The sequence below is a fragment of the Rhodamnia argentea genome, chromosome 3 (genome assembly GCF_020921035.1).
Source record: "Rhodamnia argentea isolate NSW1041297 chromosome 3, ASM2092103v1, whole genome shotgun sequence".
In the NCBI taxonomy this organism is placed as follows: Eukaryota; Viridiplantae; Streptophyta; class Magnoliopsida; order Myrtales; family Myrtaceae; genus Rhodamnia; species Rhodamnia argentea.
In genome coordinates this window covers 11,043,126-11,066,980 of record NC_063152.1, presented here as the reverse complement: position 1 = coordinate 11,066,980, position 23,855 = coordinate 11,043,126, and the positions used below count along the sequence as shown (strand labels likewise).

Below are 23,855 nucleotides of genomic sequence, written 5' to 3'. Positions count from 1 at the left end.
TTTTTTATTTTGCTCGATTATGATGTTGGGGATGCCAAACATGGGCACGGACCGTCGAAAGGCAAAGCTGTAACATCAGACGGAGTTCTCGGTGTGTGCTCATTATCGAAGAAGGTTTCGGTGATCGACCGTTGACTTTGGTGTGAAGAAGTCATAGGTGTGTTTTTTGAGCGTGTGACCTCAAACCTTATTCTGATAATTTCTTTTGTTATTTAGAGCTTGTTCTATTTTAAAGTTATCTCGGATTTGTTCTAGTTTGAAGTTGTGCTCTTTGAACTAAGATGTTTCTCTCCCGTATTCCGATCGAGGAAGTGAATGAAATTTTATTTTGCCAAAAAAATAAAGTACTAAGAGTAGAGCCGAAGTTCTCCTACGCCCAGCACAAATTTAAACCAATGCCACAAATGAACCAAGGTTTCCTCGGAAGGAGGATCAACCTGGGAATATGACCGAGGATCATCAAGACTCGTAATCGCATGAGAATAAGCCATATACCACTAGACGGACCGCCGTCGGCGTCGGCGGTCCTCGTCCACAATTGGTGGTCCTCGTCCTCGATCTTCTCTGTTGTGCTTTCATTTTAAGAATGTAAAGCCTGCTCCTCCCTAGTGGGATTACTCATGGAGTTCGATCAAATTTCTTGTATCCAGACTTCCCTTGAGGAGAAATTGAAAATGTCTAGATAAGGTGATGGACAAATTCCAAAAAGAGGCCAAACTTTCAATATTTCTTTCAATCGAGTCCACGATCCTCCCTTGAATCGAATTTGACTCTCAATTCAGCAGGGTTTGCTTGCTTGCACATGCCGAAAGTTTCCTTGGTCCATGCGTGCCTCAAAATGGGTGAGTAGCTCCGTCAATCTTCAAATCTTTTTTTGTCCCTAGCTCCAATGAATGGATGCGACGCTTAATTTGGAATGTCAATACTTTTATGTAGGTGCGATTTGTACCACGTTTTAAGTCTTATAACAAGTTATTTGCTCGAAATTTGCTTTCCCTAATTTACAATTTAGGAAGAGAAAGTAATGAAGTCTAGAAAGAGTGACAAAACCTTTTTGTAGATTTAGAAACAACGCCAAAATGGCACTACAATAGAAAAACTACCAAAAATATTCTATACCCGTTGCGATTATGCCGGTTTAGTTATAAATCATTTTTTGTAATCAATGGAGTCTTGAACCATTTATATTTGTACCAATTCGGTTCATTTGGCCAATTTTGACTGGAAATCACTAAGAGGACGTTGACGCCGACGTAGATAATTTTTAATAATATTTAAGGTGAGATCGGCCTAGCCCTCGCCAGCCCTCACCTCCGGCTGGTCGCTGGACTTGACGATTGGCTGGAGGAAGAAAGAAGAAAAAAAAGAAAGAAAGAGAAAGAAAATCACAAAAAGGAAAAAGAAAACACAAATAAATAATTCCAAAAAATGTCAAAATATTATTGAAAATTATCCACTTCAACCCCAGTCGCGCCACGTCAGTGAATTTTTTATGGACTAAATTGACACAAATGCAAAAGATTTAGGACTCAATTAAAAAAAAAAGGATTTAGGGTTGAATTGATACAATTGCAATGGATTTGAAATTCTTTTTAGGAATTGTCCGCAGTACGATACCTATAGCAACTTCTGGGCACTCGTTAATTTAAAATTATATATTTTTGGTCTAGATTCAACTGCCTAAATTAACCATGTTTAACTTTACTATAATGAGGATGGGTATTTCTACATAACCCTAGGATCGGAGACCGTTGACCGTTGGATGGTAAAAGAATAGATCTCGAGGATAACTCGTTTCAAGATAACTGCTGGAGTTAGAATGGATCCTCGATCAATTAGATAAATGGAGAACCCGATTGAATTCAACTGCCTAAACCTGCCGGACTAACGAATACAGGATTATATCCTGTAAAAGTCAGACCAGTCAAGAACCCAATTCGATTCAACTTTGCCATCCCTAACAGACCATTAAAAAAAGTATTACATGTTTCTGAACTTTCCTTCATGACCACTTCAAACTAAATTGAACTTTCACCAAATGTCACCCAATTTTGAGTAAACTCTCAGTGATATCATCGGGAAATTTTTTCCAAAGAGTCCTAAAACATATCGTATTTTTGTTAATTCAGTTCTATTTTTTCAATTTTGCCAATTGAGTCTTAAACATTTTCATAATTGAGTCTATATAACCAATTTTGGCAAGAAATCACCAACATGGATGTGAGCTATCCTACGTGGTACGACCAGTCATGACATAAACAATTTTTAACTTCATTCTCATTTTTTTCGAATTTCTTTCTTTTTTTTTTTCTTTACCTTTTTTTTCTCTTTTCTCTTTTCTCTTTTCTTTTTCTGTTTTCGTCTTCACTCCGCCAGCTTGCCGCCCTCGCTGGACTCAGGGTGAGGGATGCCCAGCCCTAGGATGGCAAGAACTATCCTCGCCAAATGAGCTCAATTGACAAAATGCGAAAAAATTTAGGACTCACTTAACAAAATTAAAAGGTTCATAACTGAATTAGCAAAAATGCAATAAGTTTGGAATTTTTTTAGATAATTTTCCTTGCGTGAGGTGATTTGTAGGTCAAAAAGAGGGTAACCAGTGATCTAATAGATATCAACGTCAAGTCCTAAATCCAAGTGAAACCTATCTCAAATAGTAAATGCAACGATGCCAAACGCATAATCTAGTAATTTTTATACTCGTTTCTTTGTCTGGGTCAAGTGTTCGGACGTGCACGAGAGAAGACAAGAAGACCTGTTCTCGGTCGTTTCCATTCCAATGACTTTGTGGGAACCGCATCATGTCCCTCGTCACGAGCCCCGAAGATCACCTTCATTCTCGTTGGTCGTTTTAGGCCACCTTCCAAGAATAGCTTCCGTCAAAATAGTTCCGCTGGACAATTTCCAACGTTAGTATTTATTTCCCTCCATGATTCTAGGTTTGTCTTTCTTTGGCTCTCTCTCGTTCTTCCTCCATCCCCATTCACCATGCATTCTCAATCTCATCCAAGAAAGCGTTGACGATTCTCTACCGAGTTCAAAAGAGAGATTCCTCCGTCTTTTTTAGCTTTTGGGATTCGAAAATTTTCGATGGGGACATATCGGTCAGACGATGACTACGACTATCTGTTCAAGGTGGTGTTGATCGGTGACTCCGGCGTCGGCAAGTCGAACCTGCTGTCGAGGTTTTCGAGGAACGAGTTCAGCATGGAGTCCAAGTCCACGATCGGGGTCGAGTTCGGGACTCGCTGCATTCGGGTCGATGATAAGGTCGTCAAGGCACAGATTTGGGACACTGCAGGCCAAGAAAGGTTCGAGCCATTGTCGTAGTATCTACATCTCCTCCTCCTCCTCCTCCTCCTTTCTATGGATTGCCATTTATTACGAAGTATACGTTCGCCCGCTTTTGATTGAGACTATCTTTTCTTAGAAGGATGTCATGTTCTCTAACAACTATCTTTTCAAAATCAGAATCTGCTACTCAGATCTTAGGCAAACCACATGCAATCCTTATTATAAACACTATTTACAAATGATTGGTTTTCTTAAACCTGGTTTATGTCGGATTTGTTCGGATGTCTGGAAGGTAAGATTGACAATGTTTGGACGTAATGATCCACCTTGATTCATGTATATGCAGAGAAGATAATTTGGATATGACAGATCTTGAGACGCAAACTAATACATGTCATTGATGAGTTTTTTGTTAAGTCGATCACGGGTGAAGAAAAATATTTTATACTTGCATTGTCGATTCCACGTCACGGGCAAGAAGTTCGGTCACAATGGCTAACTCGCGTTCTACATACATCGTGCGGTCATGCCGTTATTCAGAGTTTGGTTCTTCGTAAACTCGCCGTAGACTCGCCATACAAAGAGATGGATTGCAATTTCTGAACGGGCACGAATTTACCCGAACCGAAAAACTTGCTAATACAGATTGTTGTCTGTGATCATTGAAGAGGAAAGCAGTTTAATTTCCAGCTTTAGGAATAAGTCAGAAACATTCTCCATTTTAATTTGTTTGTTTGGTAGAGATCGTTACTGGCTAATGTAACATTACAGGGAGTAGAGGTCTGCTTGTGAATAGGAAGTTGTTCATGTTCTGTTCTTAATTATGTCTGATCTTCTGTTGAGGCGATTATATTTTTCTGATAATCAGTTGTGATTAACATAGATATCGTGCGATCACGAGTGCATATTATCGAGGCGCGGTGGGCGCTTTGTTAGTCTATGATATCACTCGGCACGTTACGTTTGAGAATGTGGAGAGGTGGCTAAAGGAACTCCGAGACCACACCGAGGCCAACATCGTGATCATGCTCGTCGGGAACAAGGCGGACCTGCGCCATCTCCGTGCGGTCTCCCTCGACGATGCCAAAGCATTCGCTGAGCAAGAGCACACCTTCTTCATGGAGACATCCGCCTTGGAGGCACTCAATGTCGAGAACGCCTTCACAGAAGTATTGACTCAGATCTACCGCGTGGTCAGCAGGAAGGCTCTCGACATCGGCGACGACCCCGCAGCCCTGCCAAAGGGACAGACGATCAATGTCGGGAACAGGGACGATGTCTCGGCCGTCAAGAAGGCCGGTTGTTGCTCATCATGAGAAATCGTGGGTCGGGTGCAAAAGTGCTTTGCTCCTCATAGCATTGTGTTTCCAATAGAGGGAGTGACACTGAAGATGGATTTCATCAATCATCATGTATACGAAAACTTAGACACTCTTATAGCATATTAATGTTAGCTGAATTTTGTTGGCATTTAAAAACAAATGAAATTGGCAGATACTCTTTCCTTATTGTGTGCTTCCTGTTCTTTCCTTTTTCCCTTTTGAACTTATTATGCCGGGTTTCTACACATGTTTCTGAAAAGCATTACCTGTTATTCATAATCCAAGAATGGTTCATCATCTGCAATTACTAGAAGTATCATTATGATCAGCAATTATTCTAAGTGAATCTATAGGACACTGCTTTATGTGTTGTAACCTGGATTAACACTGGTTCTGTTGCAATTCTGAAGATTGTCAGCAAATAGTTTGCGAATCCTGGAATTCCGACTATTGCTGTGGAAAAACTTCGTTTGGAATAGTGGAACATGTCTAAGAGACCTTAGCTAGTTGGAGTATAACAAACTTGTCTAAGGCAAGGCGTCCGGTGGAGGCCCTGAGTTCTGAGTTACAGCAAATAACAAACAGCAATGGAGCTATGCATGATAGGAACAGGGAAGCTTAACTTGAATCTCGGATTGGAGAAGTGTGGCGCCAAGAGGAAATGCATCAGGGCACGAGGGGTGGAATTGAATCGTTGTGTTGGGGAAAAGCTCTTCCCCGCAACTACTACCGTTCGAAGAAAGATGGCGAGACAGGATCTCCATTCTCAAGTCTCCTTATGACAGTTGGTGTAGAGAACCTCAACAGATAGAACAGATGACACTGCGGTATTTCGGGGAGTTGTACAATTCTGTAGGACGTCGCAATTTCCTTCCAGTAATTGATCAGCGTCCTAGTTGTGGCGACTTGGGGCATGAGAAGCTCCCTAACTCAAGCTGTCAACATGGAAGAAGTGAAATAGGCTGTTTTTGAACTGAGATCCCTTAAAGCACCAGGGCCTGATGGAATGAAAGGTCTGTTTTGTAGAGAGAATTGGGATGTGGTACAGAAGGATGCGCTCAAGGAAGTACATTAGTTCTTTGAATCAGGGACCCTCAACCTTCTGTTAAACAGAACTCCAATTACTCTGATTCCTAAAGTCCCTGCCCTTGAAAGCCTTCATCCATATTGTCACATAGGCTAATGCAGTTTTGCACGCAAAGTTACTGCAGAAGGCGTTGGATTTGGTAACAATTCCATTCCCGGGAACGGTTTCTTAGTAGAAATGATTTTTCTGATTCTATTGTCGAGAGCATATTTGTTCTCGAAAATAGAAAAATTACCAAAACAGATTTCTGCTCCTTTTCTTGTTTGTGGGAACGAAAAAACAAGGATCAAAGAATCTAAAGTGTTACCAAACATGCCCTAAAAGACTGTTGTATTAAGCCCAAGTAGAGTGCCTTTGTGCAATGGAGACACATCCAAGATAACATATTGTTAGAGTTGGAAATACTTCATCACGATTCAAGGTTCGTTGGATGAACCGAGAGTTCTTATCACGATTAGAGGTTTGTTGCGACGGCTTACGAGTCATGCAGGCTCATTAGGGATGGCTTGGACTCCACCTAACCTTTTTTAGTGGGCATGGTATCAGCTCATGCCTAGCCATACCATTTTATTGATGGGCCACAAATTATTGACATCAATTACATGTAAAGTTAATCAAAATTAGGTCTCCGTTCGTTTTGCCAAAAAAAAAAAATGAGGTGTTTCTGAAAAATATTTTTCAGGAAGTTATTTTTCAGGAAAGTGAAAATATTTTTTGATGCTCTGTTGAAATTTGAAAATGAACTGAAACTTTTTTTTTTGCCTTTCGATAGGGAAAATCGGATTTGATTTTCCTCCATGCACTCCTTTTAATAATTTCCATTTTTTTAATTTGAAATTCTTATTTTTTTTCTCTCTTTTTGTTAATTATAGGATTATCACTTGCTCTTTTGTTTGCGTAGGGCTCGCCATTTGACTCAGTGGAAAGAATAAGTCTCTTCTTGAGAGAAGTAAATTTTTATACTTTTGCTTCTGAGAGAAAGTTGATTTTTCTACTTTTGGAGACAACTAAATTTTGTTTGCTTCCTCTCAAGCGGCTCCAAAAGTTACTTTTGGAGGGAAAAAAAATACTACAGAAGTAGAAAAATGAAATTACTTAATCAAACGGATTTTCTCTCCAAAAATTATCTTGCCAATCGAATTTATACTCCAAAATGAGCATGGACTTCAACACATATATTTTCTTAGAGGCTGAGCCCAAAGACAATCCTACATCAGACAAGTTGGCCCATGAGTGAGCTTTGCGAGGTTTCTTAAAAGCAAAATGCGCTTTTTCCGGGTCCCTGAGGACATGCGAATGATCGAGAGACAATGCTAGGTATACTCAAATCGGTTCACAAAATTGAATTACGTGACATACTATAATTTTTTTTTTTGTGTCAAATATGAGTTCCATATTCGAATGCTCACTTATAATCTAGCACATTATTTACATACCAATTTTTATATTTGACAGTGTTCCTTGTTGGCTCAGCTAGTGAAGGCAAGGTGTGAAATTCAGGTGTGCAACGAATTCATACTCTTATCGTTTTGATCAAGAAGATGTTTGGTATTTTGTTGTAACTTATCATCAAAATATAGTTAGAGGGTGTTTGCTTTAGGGAAAGTATTTTCTCGAAAATTGATTTTTCGGACTTTTACTCGTTTGGTTTATCAAAAATACCGAGTCAACGAAAAACACTTTCTTGAATTCTCATATTAAATTTTTTAATAATTTATTTTATTATTTTATGTTTTCTTCTTATAATATTTTCTTTTTTATTTCAATATTCAATATTTTATTTTATTCCTTTTTTGTTGGCTAGTCGCCGGCTCTTGGCGATAACCTAGGATAGGTCATTGGCGCAACCCGATGAGCTCGGCCTTAAGCTTGCCGGATCTAGCCTTGAGGCAGACGGATCTAGAGCTCGAGCTTGTTGGTCGCGTCTATGGCCTATCGTCGGCTGTTGTCGAGGCCTTGCGAATGGCCGAAGAGGAAAAAAAAAAAAGGGAAAAAATATAAAAATAATTATAAAATGTGATTATTTTTTGCCTTATATAAAGTCATGAAGTTTAAATTATTTTTTAAATGAGATTCAAACACCAAACAATGTTTTCGGCCACATTTCACCAAATAAAAGAAAACTAATCATTTTTTCTGAAAAGTGATTTTCCAAAAAGTGTTTTACTTAATCACGAAATTTTGCTCGAAACAAACACACTCTTAATGTCGTGTCAATGAGATGCATGATATTTTTCTTTAATCTTTTGGACAGAAATTTTCTATTATATGAGACATCGGTAAAAAAAAGTTGGCGATCCTACTTTTTTAAATTGGGTAATCTATATTATATATATATTTGACAATTATACGTTTAGCGTGAAGACAAATACGCCAATTTGCAAAAGTGCTAACCCCATTCATGATCGCTCGCCACTCTGCCTCTAATCCGCTCGCTCTCGACGCTATGCTCTGCCTGTTTCCCTCTCGCCTCTCGGAATCGACATTGCGAGGAGGAGGAAGAAGAAGAAGAGCCGATGCAAAGACCGGGGAGGAGAGAGAGTGAGATTACAGACGGTGGTCGAGCAAGGGGACTATGAGCACAGGGGTTCACCATCTTTCGCATCATTCCTTTTCAGCATAGCTTCTCGCGTCGCTTTCTCTCAACAGCTTCAAAGGTTGAAAAAAGAGCCTAATTTTTAAGGATGCTGTTTCGTTTTTTGGTATTTTGTTCCGGGGATTTGGTTTTCTTCTGATAACTGTTGCTGTGATTATGCTAAGATTTGACACTCTGCTTTGTCATTTGGCTGGTGATTGCTTGTGATTTGCTTATTCAAATTGCTAAAACAATGCCACAACTTCCTTTTCCATTTTTGTCAGAGATGAATCGGAGCTTATACAAAGAATTGTGGAGGAAATCTCCAGTTACCTAAACCGAACACCTTTGCATGTTGCTAAGCATCCGGTTGGGATAGATTCACGAGTGGTCGAGCTGAAATCGCTGTTAAACCTAGAGTTTGACGATGATACTATCATGGTGGGATTATGGGGACAGCCAGGCATAGGAAAGACATTTTAGCAAGAGTTCTTTACAATGCTATTTTTAGACAATTTGAAGGTTCATGTTTTCTGCCAAATATTCGAGAAGCTTCAAAAGATTCCAAAGATTTAGTTCTGTTGCAAGAAAAATTACTATCCGTGATTTTATCATCGCAACATAGATTAGAAGTGTCCAGTGTTGATAGAGGTGTTAATCTAATACAACAAAGACTTAGTCACAGAAAGGTTCTCCTTGTCCTAGATGATGTGGATGACTTGCGCCCATTAAATGCTTTAGCAGGAGAAGCATGTGTTTTGGTAATGGAAGTAGGATCATTGTTACTACACGAGATAAACATTTGCTAACTCGTCATTGGATTGATCAAGATCAAATGTATGAAGTTAAAGCACTGAATTACATTGAAGCTTGTGAGCTGCTTGGCAATCATGCTTTTACGATACACCAAAAATTAGAAATCCAGAAAGATTTGATGGTTCGTGTTATGAATTATGCTGGGGGCATTCCTTGGCACTTGAGGTGTTGGGTTCCCTCTTATATGGTAGAAGAGAAAATGAATGGCAAAGTGCACTAGATGAACTTTTCAGGATTCCCAGCAAAACCATTAATGATGTGCTTAGAAGAAGTTATAATGAACTGGGGGCAAATGAGAAAGAGATCTTTCTCCACATTGTTTGCTTCTTTAACAGGTGGGATAGTAAGTATGCAAAGAAAGTTCTCCACGATTGCAATTTTGAAGCAGCAATAGGATTACAAGTTCTCATTGAGAGGTCCTTCATAAGCATTGGTGAGGACGGACTCATAAAAGTGCCTGAATTGAATCAATTGATGGGTATGGATATTGTGAGACAGGAATGTCTCGATGATCCTGGGAGACGTAGCAGACTATGGCTGTATGATGATGTCGTCAATGTTCTGTCAAGAGACATGGTGAGTTTTGATAATACGATCATAATTCTGCTCCTTATCTTTTCGACTCTAATTACTGAACATGCATAACCTAAATAGTCTTGTATATACAGGAAGATTGTGCTGTTAAAGCTATAGTGTTGGAGCTACCCGAACCGACAGAGATGCGTATCGGTCCTGAAACTTTTACAAAAATGTGCAGGTTGAGATTGCTCATCGTGCGAAACGTGCATAATTCTTTTCAAGGTCCTATATGTCTTCCCAATGAGCTAAGGTGGTTTGAATGGGCTGCATGGGCTCCCTCGATTCCAGAATTTTCCTCTTATCCAAGATATTAGTGGGACTTGATAGGAACAAATGCGGTATCACAGTAGTTCCCACACAATCTAAGGTGAGAATTTACCTACATAGACCTTTTTATTATCTACTTCATTTGTATATGTATATACGTATTGTATGTACTAGTACAACTGCTTGGGTAACAAATATCTTTACGTGCAGCAAAATCAGCATTTGAAAAATTAAGTGTAAACAACTTTAGTAAACATGAGTATACAACCGAAAGAAAATATATTAATATATGTGGGAGAGACAGATATTTGAAGATTTATTTTTTTAAGTGATTGCATTAAATTTCTAATATTGGAATATGTGAGATAAAATAGAATAACCAATTTCACGTATCTGTCCGTAGATGTCTTTAACAATTGATAAAATCAAATCTACCTAGTGAAGAAATTCAAAATGCAAATGTGCTAGTGAAAGCTGTCTCTAACCTTATTTTGACTGTGTCGGTTGTTTGCATATAACCTTTTTTTTTAATGTATATTTTAGACAAATTGTACAATGATCGAATATAAAGGAATTAAAAACGGGACGTGTATAAAAGTAAAGACACCCAAGGAGTAGCTGGCTGAGTGGCCAAGTGCTTGTGAATTAAATAGATGGATGTGCTTTTCTTCCTAATGTTTTTCCGAGTTTGGTTTCATTGTCTTTGCATGACTTCAAAGAAAATTTAAAAGTTTATTAACTTTTGGGAAAATTTCTTTGCTATAGAATATATATTTTGGACATTAAGCTATTATATGTAGTCTAAATCGGAATTAAGAGAATGCTCACTCCAGTGCTTGTCTCGTGCTATCACTTTGCTTCTATAGTTCGCACATGGCATGACACGTGTATTAGTGGCAGTCGCACTTTTACATCTCCAGGAGTTGAAACTTACCTGGTTTCCCTTGGGGTCATTGCAGACCTCAGTTGCCACTATTGAACGTGTAATTGGCATTGGTGATTGAGTTAAGGAAGTAATCGAGTTATTGGATATAGAAGATGATGAGGTTGGAGTGGACATTGTTGGAATTCATGGAACTAATGGAATGGGCAAGACAACTATTGCAAAGGCCGTATATGACCGACTCTCCTCTTATTTCGATAGTTGTAGCTTTCGCGTGGAGATTGGAGAAACAGCGCGAAATGGTGGTGGTATTCAGTTTGTGCAAACTAAGTTGATATCTGATATTCTCAAGCGAGATGTCGATGTGGCTTCTTTTGAAGAAGGAATCGATTTTTTCCTGGATGTATTTCGCAGTATAAAAGTTCTTATTGTCCTCGATGATGTGGAAGACCAGTCTCATCTTCATAGTCTAGTAGGAGACCAGCTAGACTGGTTTGGTCCAGGAAGTCAGATAATTATTACGTCTGAAAATGGTGAAATTCTTCAAGGATATGTTTCTGCAGGCCTGGCTCGTAGTTATGAAGTGAATGGGATGGATAATGGTCGATCTCTTGAACTTTTCAAGCATGCTTCAGCAATTGACAGTTTAATACCTGACCATCTTGAGTTGAAGAAGTGCATTATCAAACCTACGGCCTGGGCTACTTTTCTTATTGCACTCATTGATGAACTTCTTGAAGTGGCGAAGCACATTGTCAATGCTACGGGGCAGGTTCCATTTGTTATTGAAGTCATTGGCACATTTTTACGTGGAAAACCAATAGCAGATTGGTGGAATATAGAGCACTTGATTAAACCACAGAACGAGAACTCTCAAGGGAGGTGGAAGGATTGTAGGGAGATTTTGAATATCTGTTATGAAGCATTACATGATAAGCAGAAAGAAATATTTTGGGACATAGCCTGGTTTGCCAAAGGCGTGGACAGCCTGATTGCATCATATATGTAGCCTGGTCAAGATCTTTTGTCTTCTCACCTTGTTTTGATGCCCCTAGCAAAATTAGAGGAGACAATGTGCTGTGGATGCATAAAATGTTGAAGTGATTCAGCCGCACTATGCGTCAAGAAGGAACTAACTATCCTGGAAGTCGCAGTAGACGATACATGCACGTTACAGACCTGGAAGAATTCAACAAGAAAGAGGTAAAGGCTTTTGTTCAATGGTTTGTTTTCTTCTGTAAAATGAAAGCCTTGACGTAAAAGGTCTAATTTGTTGTCAAGTTTTCCACTTATTTTACCATCTATACATCTTCTTTCCATGCACAGAAAAGAAAGCACCTTGGTCCTTATCACTTAGCAAAATTTTCCCATTGTGTTTTATAGCTTTGGATTGATTTGTTACTCCTGGCGAATGTAGGGAAAGGAAGAGGTGGAAGCCCTTTGCTTTGACTTGAAAACTCTTCATCCCCCTACATTTAAGGAAACCGTTTTCAAGAGCATGCCGAACATAAGCTTCTTGAAATTGGATCGTGCAAGTATGACTGGAAATTTTGCAAATGTATTTCCAAAGTTAAGGTGGCTTCATTGGCAAGGGTGCCCGAAGGATTCGGAAGCAGCAGAACTTAATCTGACAGAACTGTTCATTCTTGATCTTTCATGGAGCAAGGTCACCGATGACTGGAGAGGTTGGACGTTGATGAAGGTGGTTTTCTATTTACAGCTCTGATGCATTTGTCCTGTTAATTATCTGGCAATTGAACCTGTGATTTTTTCATCTCCTGTTTTACAGGTGGAGCAATTGAAAGTCTTGAATCTCACCAGTTGCACTGACTTACTGATAAGTCCTACATTTTCTACCTTCCCGAATTTGGAGATACTGATTCTAGAGCGTTGCTCTCGGTTGGTCTATTTAGATCCTACAGTCGGTGATCTCAAAAAATTGCTTTGCCTGAATCTGAAGTCGTGCACTCAACTCAACTGGTTGCCTGATGAACTGGGTCGCCTGGAAGCTTTGAAGGAGCTCCTCATTGATGGGACTTCTGTGGAAGAAATTCCCTTGAAAGGTTAGCCAAAGGAACTCGAAGCTCTTTCTGCCTCCAATTGCTTGTCACTGAGTCTCCTCGATGGAGTTGGAGAGCTGGCGAAACTCCGGCGCTTGTCTTTGAGGAATTGTCGTTGGATATGAAAACTTCCAGAGTCCATTGGCCAACGGGGAAGCCCTTTGGAGGAGCTGGATATTTCGGGAACAGGCCTTTCTGAATTGCCAAATTCCTTTGGTAATTTGCGGAGGTTGAGAGTGTTAAAGATGGACTATTGCTTCATAAGAGAATTTCCTAGCTCTATTTGGCTTCTATGGAGCCTTGAAGAAATACATGCCGCCTCGTGTAGGAATGTAAGAGAGAGGAGGGGGGTGTGGTTCCTGGAGACATTGGGAAGCTAGAAAATCTGAGAATCTTGAGGCTGAGAAATTCTACTATTTCCGGCCTACCTCCTGAAATAAAGCATCTTTCGAAGCTGGAGACTCTGGATGTACTTCACTGCTACAAGCTTTATGGGTTGCCAGAACTTCCCTCTGGTTTGGCTATCGTGCGTCGGACCATGCACATCCCTATTCATAAACCACCAATTGTAGATATGATAGGACAGAGTTCCGAATACTAATACCAATCCAGCCTTGGCCTGAAAGGACCTTGAAATGTGGGGGTGCCTTTGGCCCAATCACAAGACACATTGCGTGCGAACATGCCTAATGGAGGCTCTGTGGCCGGAGACTTGAGGTGCCAGAAATCTTCTTTTAGTGCAGGATGTAGCCAAGTTGGAAACCTCTTTTTTTGGTCATCCTAGACAAACTTTTTAATGGATATATGCACTATAAGTCTTATAACTTGTCGTGAATGTGCAATTGAGTCATAAAATTTTTAAAAAGTGCAATCAAGTCGTAAAATTTGTTAAATTGATAAAATTAAAATTTTCTGTTAACCCCGTTAATTTTATTAGCGGATGGCATCAAACTTCTCCCTCGAAACAACTCTTAAAATTGACCCGGAGTGCATTCAGGTTTTATCAAAGTGAATAGAAGTGGACGGTGGTCATGACCCTCCTTTGCGTTTTTGATTCAGCCAACTCTTCTACTTTCCACCAAAAAAGTCGCGAGTACGGAAATGGGGAGCCGCGCAAGGAGAGATGGAAAAAATCGAAGAGGGGAGATGCGATATTACGTTTGCTCGACAACATCTGATAAAGATAAGAAGCATCGGGCTGAGATTGCACATTGTTCTTAGCTCGGCTTCTAATATTACTGAAAGCAAATGGCTTGGGCTTCCACATATACATTTTCTCATAGGATGAGCCGAAGACAATCCTACGTCGGACAAGTTGGCCCATGAGTCATCTTCTTCCAGGCCCCTGAAAATTTGTAAATTGGCCGAGAGATAATGTAGGCATACCAAAATTGGTTCACAAAATTGATTTACGTGAGAAAGTATAACTCTTTGTCAAATATGAGTTCCATATTCGAATGCTCACTTGTAATCAATAGTGCTCCTTCTTGGCTCAACTAGTGAAGGCACGTTGTGAAATTCAGATGTGCAATGAATCAGAATTTTGTCCTTTTAATCAAGAAAACTGTTTGGTATTTTGTCGTAGCTTATCATCACAAAATATATAATGTTGTGTTAATGAGATGGGTGTATGCATAATGAGCATGATATTTTTGTTTAGTCTTTAGACATTGATAAAATAAGTTCGAGACTCTACTTATTTAAATTTGGCAATCTACATGTTGAATGTACAAACCTACTGTTCATAAAAAAAATTCACTATGTTCTCGCATAGTATATATATTACTTGAGAGATATTGAATTAACATAGACCAGCGATATGATTTTTATTCCGTCGCAAATGCGGAACAAGTTTCATTAAATTTAGCAACGCTTGAAAATATATATATGTATATATATGTATATGTATATATATGTATATATGTTATAAAAATACATTTAGTGTGAAGACAAATATGCTCATTTTTTAGCAAGATCAAGTTGTTTCATATGATTTAACGTAACTTACCATACTTTAAAAAAAAAATACCGTGTTTTGGTACATCGATTATATATAGTCAAGTACATTGAAATTATAGTTTGAGACAATTTGTTTGAAAAATAATGAAAAGTTACATCAAGAAGTAAAAGAGAAGATTGAAAGTGGGAGTAGGTGAATGTGGGGTAGCATTTTTGATCAACAAGGTGACAACCACCAAATTTTCTTTGTGCATGACAGGTGCCGAATAAGACTAATCTATTAAAATACATAACAGCAAGCTCTTTCTTTTGGATTATCTCTAGAAGTAATACAAAGTATGAGGGGTGATTGTAATACTTTTATTGCACTCTCTATTCGTTTTGCTTCCAAATAAGATTTGTGCTTACCTTATTCAATACAATGAGTTTGTTCAACATAATATATATATATATATATATATATATATATATATAGTTTTTTGTCAGAAATATATATATATATATATATAGTTTTGATGAGCTTCAATTTTGCAAGTTAGTAAATATTAAAGAGTCTTAACAATTTTTCTTTTTGTGACTCTTCCTCTTTAGTATTTCTCGAAAGCTTTTAATTATCTTCCTCTAGTACAACAATAATATTCAGTGATCACAAGGAACCCGGCACGCACGTCTCAATCCTCTCAAGATATTCCACTGGATATTCTCTAAGACCGGACCAGGCGTCTCAATCCTCTTGAGATATTCCACCGGATATTCTCTCGAGCCTGCCCCACATTTCGATCCAAGTTTTTTTAGGATTATTTTTTATATACCCAAGTAATCTAAAGGATTAAGTAAGGTCCAAACGAAATTTAAGTATGGTTGAACCAAACTTGTGGTTGGTTGTGCTTGGGGTATGAAGAATCGAATCCTTAGTTATCTTCCTCTTTCATATTCGCATACCCTTGTTCTTTAACCGACGAGCCTACCCCCATGTGGTTTTCATCGAAGTTATAAATCAACTTTTTAACCCATGCCCCACGATGACAAATCCATAGTTAGAAAATTCTTATTGTTTTCAGATTTGTATATGAAAGGAGAATATGTTTATGGCACTTGCTCTTTTCGAGATGAGCATATTATTGAGTATTTCTCAATGGCTTCTACGGACAGCCTGTAACCTCTGGTTTGGACGTGAAAGAGGGAGGAAAAGAAGAAGAAGAAGAAGAAGAAGAAGAAGAAGAAGAAGAAGGAAATGTTCAAGTCTGTTTTCTGATAACTTGTCGTGGTTTGCACAAGGAATCCATCTCGCAGGTTGAAGAAAAGCTGAAAAAGTGGCGTTCATGGTGAACATGCAGCTTTTCAAGCATGGATTTGCATTGGAACTCTTATGTTTTAGTGGTTAAAGAGCTTTCAATGTTGAATGAATGGGGAAAACTGTAAAAAAAAATCCTAAATCTTTTACAGTTTCAGTCTTAAACCTTTTGAGTTTACCGATTTAGTTTTAAATCTTTTCACCTTTTGTCAATTCGGTCATATTGGCTGAAAATTGCTAACCTAGATGCCGGTCGTTTTACGTGGTATCGTCGGTGCTGATGTGGATAATTTTTAATAATATTTTAATATTTTTGAATTGTTTCCTTTTTCTTTTTTTTCCTCCTTAGGCGAGGACTGCCCTAGCTAGCCGGCGGCGGCCATTCCACGTAGAACGGCCAACATTCACGTCAGCGACTTCCGAGCAATGGGACTATATCGACCAAAGGTAAACATGTTTAGGATTAAATCGGCAAATTTAAAAGGTTTATGATTAAATTGACAGAAAGGCAAAAGGTTTAGAATTTTTTTTTGACAATTTTGCCTTAATGAATGTAATGTACAGAGATGGGATCCATTCTTCATGGATCCAACGAATAGGGTTAACTCTATTTTAACCGAAGGTTGGATGTCACATGGTAGAAATTCAAGTCGTTTATTTTTACTTTCAAAATTTTCATGAAAATCGCGAGTTGTAAGCAATACCAGAAAAACGTTGCTTTCCGGTGACTTTATAGCAATTGGAGCGCTGGAGCTTCCTGGGAGGATTGAGACGCGCTTGCAGGCTGTTCTTGTCTGGCTCCTCCATGTTTCTCGGCCAGCTCAGATTTGTAGGAGTGCGTCATCGGGGCGAACTTCTTTTTATCCTTCTTATTTCTTTGATTCCATGTCTTGGGAAACTCTGGTACCATATGTTAACCGTGTTACTTTTCATTAACCAATTTCTTTTAGAATGACAGAAGGGCGGAATCGGGCCGCTTCGGTCCAACACAATTTAGCATTGGAACGGTCCTATTCTAGGATTTTTCTAAACATCATGCCAATCAGAAATCAAAACTCAATTGCGTATTAGTTTTGATATTATCTTCATTATATAAAACTAGTTTACATAAGTACCGTTCACGAAAATCTGTTTAGACCACTTCCGAGTTGGAAGAGTACTAAACTAGTGACGGGACATTATTCTAGTAATTTCCCATTGAACTATGGCCAGCATGAGCGTCTCAAGCACAACTCTCCAGTACCCACATTTATTGTGTTAATTATCTGGCAATTCACCTGATGATTTTATTCCAAAATTGAAGGAAAAATTGTCTAATGTTGAGATTCTGTCTCTATTTCAAAGAGATGGGGCTAGGCTTTTTAGGAGAATGTTTAAACATGAATTATCGTCAATAATGAGATATTTTTTTATTAACTAATTAGTTCAAAGTGATACGAACAACCATTTTTACGAAAATATTTTACAAATCATTCATTTTTCGCGAAACAAACAGAGCCTAAATAAAATATTATATAATGTTGACCGGTCAAATTAATCAACAATTTAATGAAGCATCAAGCAAAGAAAGTTGCGTCAATGTGACGATTCGAAAAATGCCGAGGTATGTGGTCCTAAGTGAAAACAAGTCCATGTGGTCATACCTATAGAAATCTTGGGCATACTTAAGCACCGTGATTTTCCAAAGTTCTAATATTATTAATTACGCCGTGGTATATAGTGTTCGGTGAAAATAAGTCCATTTGTTTATACTTATTAGTTATCTTCGTCCACCCTTAAGCAATATGATCTTCCAAAGTTCTAACATTATCAATAGATCTGGTATTATTCTTTGCTGATATACTTAATTGTGCTTATAATTATATCTCTTTTGAGTGGTCCTGTGTTAAATAATACAACTACTCGGAGATTGGGAATGCCCTTCCGAGGAAGCCAGCGAAGTTTTTTTTAGTGAGGCTACGACAAAAGCCAACCTAATGACATGAGCAGATGTTCCAAGAAAAATACAAAAATTTATTTCAGGTTACATTCTAGGTTTCAGGTTCCATCTGCCTAGAACCTATATATCGGAATAGTTCTTTCAATTTTCGAAACCCGAAACTTACCCTCCATATCTTGAAATTTGGAACCAAACAAGTTTCCCACCGATCCGGTTCCAGGTTTCAGGTTCTACCATAAGACCATGCTCACCCCTAGTAGATATGCGAGTCACAATCCTATCAAGATATTCTATTGGATATTCTCTCAATCCGACAAGTACGTCTCAATTCAAGTTTGGTTCGATAATATAATCTAATCTTTAATTTAAGGATGATAATCACAAGTGGTATGGCAATTTGCTTCGGAATCCCAAGCATTGAACCGTCCAGAAAATGTTGCATTTTGGTGACTTCAAAGCAAATGTCTTCTTTTTTGTTAAAGTAATTGGAGTGCTGGAATATCAAAGTGTCGGTCACGGAAATGGGCAGCCACACAGGGATGGTTGGAAAAATCGAAGAGGGAGATGCAATATTACGTTTGCTCGACAAGGTTTAGGACTACATCTAATAAAGATAAGAAGCATCGGATTTAGATTGCACTTTGTTCAAAGATTTGTGATGCGTGGAAATAGGAGGTCTCTTCCTTGTATAGGACTTAGATTCCACTTTGTTCGTACCTCGGCTGCTAATATTACCGAAAGCAAATAGCTTGGGCTTCCACAAACACATTTTCTCAGAGGATGAGCCTAAAGACAATCCTGGATTGGACAATTTGGCCCATGAGTCATCTTCTTCCAGGCCCCTGAAAATTTGTGAATTGGCCGAGAGATAATGTTAGGCATACTAAAGTTGGTTCACAAAATTGAATTACGTGACAGAGTATAACTCTTTGTCAGATATGGGTTACATATCCGAATGCTCACTTGTAATCAATAGTGCTCCTTCTTGGCTCATCTAGTGAAGGCAAGTTGTGAAATTCAGATGTGCAATGAATCAGAGTTTTGTCGTTTTAATCAAGAAAAATGTTTGGTATTTCATTGTAACCTCTCATGAAAATATATATAATGTTGTGTTAATAAGATGGGTGTATACATAATGAGCATGATATTTTTCTTTGGTCTGTTGAACAGGAAGTTTCTATTATGTGAGAGACATTTTTAAAATAAATTCGAGACTCTACTCATTTAAATTTGGTAATCTATATGTTGAATGTACAAATCTACTGTTCACGAAAAAAATTCACTATGTTCTCGCATTATTAGTTTGTAAGTATATATATGACTTGAAAGATATTGAATTAACATAAACCAGTGATATGATTTTTATTCCATCACAAATACGGAACAAGTTTCGTTAAATTTAGCAACATTTGAAAATCTATATGTGTGTGTGTGTGTGTGTGTGTTTTACAAAAATACAATTACCGTGAAGACAAGTACGCTAATTTTTTAGCGAGATCAAGTTGTTTCATATGATTTAACGTAATGCACCGTACTCTTTTAAAAAAAATATACCGTGTTTTGGTACATCGATTTTATATAGTCAAGTAGATTGAAATTATAGTTGGAGACAATTTGCTCGAAAAATAATGAAAAGTTACATCAAGAAGTAAAACAGAAGAGTTTTAAAACCGTTAGTAGAAAGTGGGAGTAAGTGAATGTGGGGTAGCAACGGAAGCGACATTTTCTCTGTAATTGATCATGAAGGTGACAACCACCAAATTTTCTTTGTGCATGACAAGTACCGAATAAGACTTATCTATTAAAATACATAACAGCAAGCTCTTTCTTAGGGATTATCTCTTGAAGTAATCTAAAGTATGAGGCATGATTGCAATACTTTTATTGCACTCTCTATTCGTTTTGCTTCCAAATAACATTTTGTTGGATCTCAGAGGCGCAGCACTCTGATACCGAAAGGTTTAAAGAAAGAAATTTGGAAATGAAGTTTATTCACTCATAATGAAAAATGATTACAATACACATCTATTTAAAGGTTTAAGATATGACTGTACGTCTACTTTAGACACACGAACAGACACGTCTAGATTCATAACATTCAAAGCTATCTTAAAAGACTAGCAACAATAAATAGATATAATCTCCTAGGTAACAACTCTCTAGATTCCAAGTATCAAGATGAACTTGGGTTATGAAGAGTCTCCTTGAGACCCGAAAAGTCTTTTGAGGTTTCCAACACATTTGTGCTTACCTTATTCAATATAATGAGTTTGTTCAACATAAAAGAAAGAAAGATAGTTTTGATGAGCTTCAATGTTGCAAGTTAGTGAATATTAAAAAGTCTTAACAATTTTTCTTTTTGTGACTCTTCCTCTTTAGTATTTCTCGAAGGCTTTTAATTATCTTCTTCTAGTACAACAATAATATTCGTTGATCACAAGAAAGCCGGCATGCGTGTCTCAATCCTCTCAAGATATTCCATTGGATATTCTCTCAGGTCGGACCAAGCGTCTCAATCTTCTCGAGATATTCCATTGGATATTCTCTCGAGCCTGCCCACACATATCGATCCAAGTTTGGTTCGGATTTTTTAATATAACCAAGTAATCTAAGGGATTAAGTAAGGGCCAGCCGAAATTTAAGTATGGTTGAACCGAACTCGTGATTGGTTGTGCTTGGTGGTATGAAGAATCGAATCCTTAATTATCTTCCTCGTTCGCGTGCGCATACCCTTGTTCTTTAACCGATGAGCCTACCCCATGTGGTTTCCATCGAAGTTATAAATCAACTTTAACCCATGCCCAATGATGACAAATCCAGAGTTAGAAAATTCTTATCTTTTTTCAGATTTGTATGTGAAAGAAGAATATGTTTATGGCACTTGCTCTTTTCGAGATGAGAATATTGTTGGGTAGATCTCAATGGCTTCCACGGACAGCCTGTAACCTCTGGTTAGGAAGTGAAAGAAAAAAACAAAAAGAGGAAATGCTCAAGTCTGTTTTCTGATAATTTGTCATGGTTTGCACATGGAATCCATCTCACAGGTTGAAGAAAAGCTGAAAAAGTGGCGTTCATAGTGAACATGTGGCTCACGGATTTGCATTGGAACTCTTATGTTTTAATGGTTAAAAAGCCTTCAATGTTGAACGAATGAGAAAAATTAAAAAAAAAAATCCTAAATATTTTATAATTTCAGTCTTAAACCTTTAAAGTTTATTGATTTAGTCGTAAGTCTTTTCACCTTTTGCCCTATTGGCCGGAAATCATTAATGTGGACGCCGGCCGTTTTACGTGGTACCGCTGGTGCTGACATGAACAATTTTTAATAATATTTTAATATCTTTTGTATTCTTATTTTTTTCCATTTTTCCTCCCTAGGAGAGGGCCGCCCTCGCCGACCTCTAGCGGCCATGCCACGTAGAACGGGCAATGGGGTTAAATTAGCAAAGGTAAAAAGGTTTAGGACTAAATCGACAAATTTAAAATTTTTAGGACTGAATTGGAAAAAATATGAAAGGTTTAGGACTTTTATGACAATTTTCCCTTAACGAATGTAATGTAAAGAAAAGGGATCCGTTCTTCATTGATCCAACGAATAGGGTTGACTCTATTTCAATCAAAGGTTGGATGTCACATGGTAGTAATTCAAGTAGTTTATTTTTACTTTCAAAATCTTCATGAAAATCACGAGTCGTAAGCAATACCAGAAAAAACGTTGCTTTCTGGTGACTTTATAGCAATTGGGGTGCTGGAGCTTCCTGGGAGGATTGAGATGCGCTTGCTGGCTTTCCTCCTCTACATTCTCGGCCAGCTCAGATTCGTAGGAGTGCGTCATCTGGGACGAACTCCTTTTCATTGTTCTTATTTCTTTGATTTCATGCCTTGGAAAATTCTGATACCACATGTTAACCATGTTACTTTTCATTAACCAATTTCTTTTAGGACGATAGAAGGGCGGCACCAGGCTGTTTCGATCCAACATAATTTGGCATCAGAACGGTCCTGTTTTAGGATTTTTCTAAACATTGTGCCAATCAGAAATCAAAACTCGATTGGCTATTAGTTTTGATATTATCTTCATTGTGTAAAACTAGCTTATATAAGCACTGTACACGAAAATTTGTCTAGACCACTTCCAAGTTGGAAGAGTACTAAACTAGTGACGGGACATTATTCTAGTAATTTGCCATTGAACTATGGCCAGCACGAGCGTCTCAAGCGCAACTCTCCAGTGTCCACATTTATTGTGTTAATTATCTGGCAATTGACCTGATGATTTTATTCCAAAATTGAAGGAAAAATTGTCTAATGTTGAGATTCTATCTCTATTTCAAAGAGGTGGGGCTAGGCTTTTTAAGAGAATGTTTACACATGAAGTATCGTCGATAATGAGATATTTTTTATTAACTGATTATTTCAAAGTGATACGAGCAATCATTTTTACAAAATATTTTACAAATCATTCATTTTTTGCGAAAGAAACGGAGCCTAAATAAAAAATTATCTAATGTTGACCGGTCAAATTAATCAACAATTTAATGAAGCATCAAACCAAGAAAGTTGTGTCAATGTGACAATTTGACAAACGCCATGGTATGTGGTCCTAAGTGAAAATAAGTCCATGTGGTCATACCTATTGAAATCTTGGGTATACTTAAGCACCGTGATTTTCCAAAGTACTAATATTATCAATTACGCCGTGGTATATAGTGTTCGGTGAAAATATGTCCATGTGTTTATACCTATTTTTTATCTTCGTCCCCCCTTAAGCAATATGATCTTCCAAAGTTCTAGTATTATCAATAGCTCTGATATTATTCTTTGCTCATATACTTAATCATGCTTATAATTTTCTCTTTTGAGTGGTCATGTGTTAAATAATATGTTCAGCGTGAAGACAAATACGCCAATCTTTTAGCTAGATCAAGTTGTTTCATATGATTTAACGTAATGTACCGTACTTTTTTAAAAATGTACATATACCGTGATTTGGTACATCGATTATATATAGTCAAGTAGATTGAAATGATAGTTTGAGACAATTTGTTTGAAAATTAATGAAAAGTTACATCAAGAAGTAAAAGAGAAGAGTTTTAAAACGTTACTAGAAAGTGGGAGTAGGTGAATGTGGGGTAGCATTGGAAGCGACATTTTCTCCGTATTTTGATCAAGAAGGTGACAACCAACAAATTTTCTTTGTGCATGACAGGTACCGAATAAGACTATCTATTAAAATACATAACAACGAGCTGTTTCTTAGGGATTATATCTAGAAGTAATACAAAATATGAGGCATGATTGTAATACGTTTATCGCACTCTCTTGTCATTTTGCTTCCAAATAAGATTTATGCTTACCTCATTCAATACAATGAGTTTGTTCAACATAAAAAAAAAAAAAAGTTTTAATGAGCTTCAGTGTTGCAAGTTAGTAAATATTAGATATTCTAACAATTTTTTTTTCTCTTCCTCTTTAGTATTTCTTGAAAGCTTTTAGTTATCTTCTAATACAATAACTACAATATTCGATCATTACAAAGAAGCCGACATGCGCGTCTCAATCATTTCCAGATATTCCATTGGATATTCTCTTAAGCCGGACTACTCGTCCCAATTCTCTCAAGATATTCCATCGGATATTCTTTTAAGCTGGTCTGCGCGTCTCAATCTGAATTTGGTTCGAATTTTTTATATACCCAAATGGTTTAAGGGATTAAGGGCCAGATGAAATTTAAGTATGGTTGAACCGAACTCGTGATTGGTTATGTTCGGTGGTATGAA

General features: G+C 37.7%; 2 protein-coding genes across 3 annotated transcripts in view; both read left to right on the top strand.

The window, feature by feature from the left end:
- Positions 1 to 2,883: 2,883 nt before the first annotated feature.
- Positions 2,884 to 5,008, top strand: LOC115756627 (ras-related protein RABA1f-like). Its single transcript, XM_030696479.2, has 2 exons — positions 2,884 to 3,311; positions 4,178 to 5,008. Exons 1-2 carry the CDS (start codon positions 3,091 to 3,093, stop codon positions 4,608 to 4,610), a joined length of 654 nt encoding a protein of 217 aa, XP_030552339.1. The 5' UTR covers positions 2,884 to 3,090; the 3' UTR covers positions 4,611 to 5,008.
- Positions 5,009 to 8,475: 3,467 nt separating this feature from the next.
- The window catches only part of LOC115756623 (disease resistance protein RPV1-like), a 42,024-nt gene continuing 26,644 nt past the window's right edge, over positions 8,476 to 23,855 (top strand). The window contains exons 1-4 of one of the 2 annotated variants that reach the window (XM_048276101.1): positions 8,476 to 9,670; positions 9,763 to 10,040; positions 10,900 to 12,026; positions 12,241 to 12,525. In XM_048276101.1, the coding sequence (XP_048132058.1) occupies positions 11,940 to 12,026; positions 12,241 to 12,525 (372 nt within the window). In that variant the 5' untranslated portion in view covers positions 8,476 to 9,670; positions 9,763 to 10,040; positions 10,900 to 11,939. The remainder of the gene's footprint in view (positions 9,671 to 9,762; positions 10,041 to 10,899; positions 12,027 to 12,240; positions 12,526 to 23,855) is intronic. The other variant, XM_030696471.2, reaches the window with a different exon arrangement.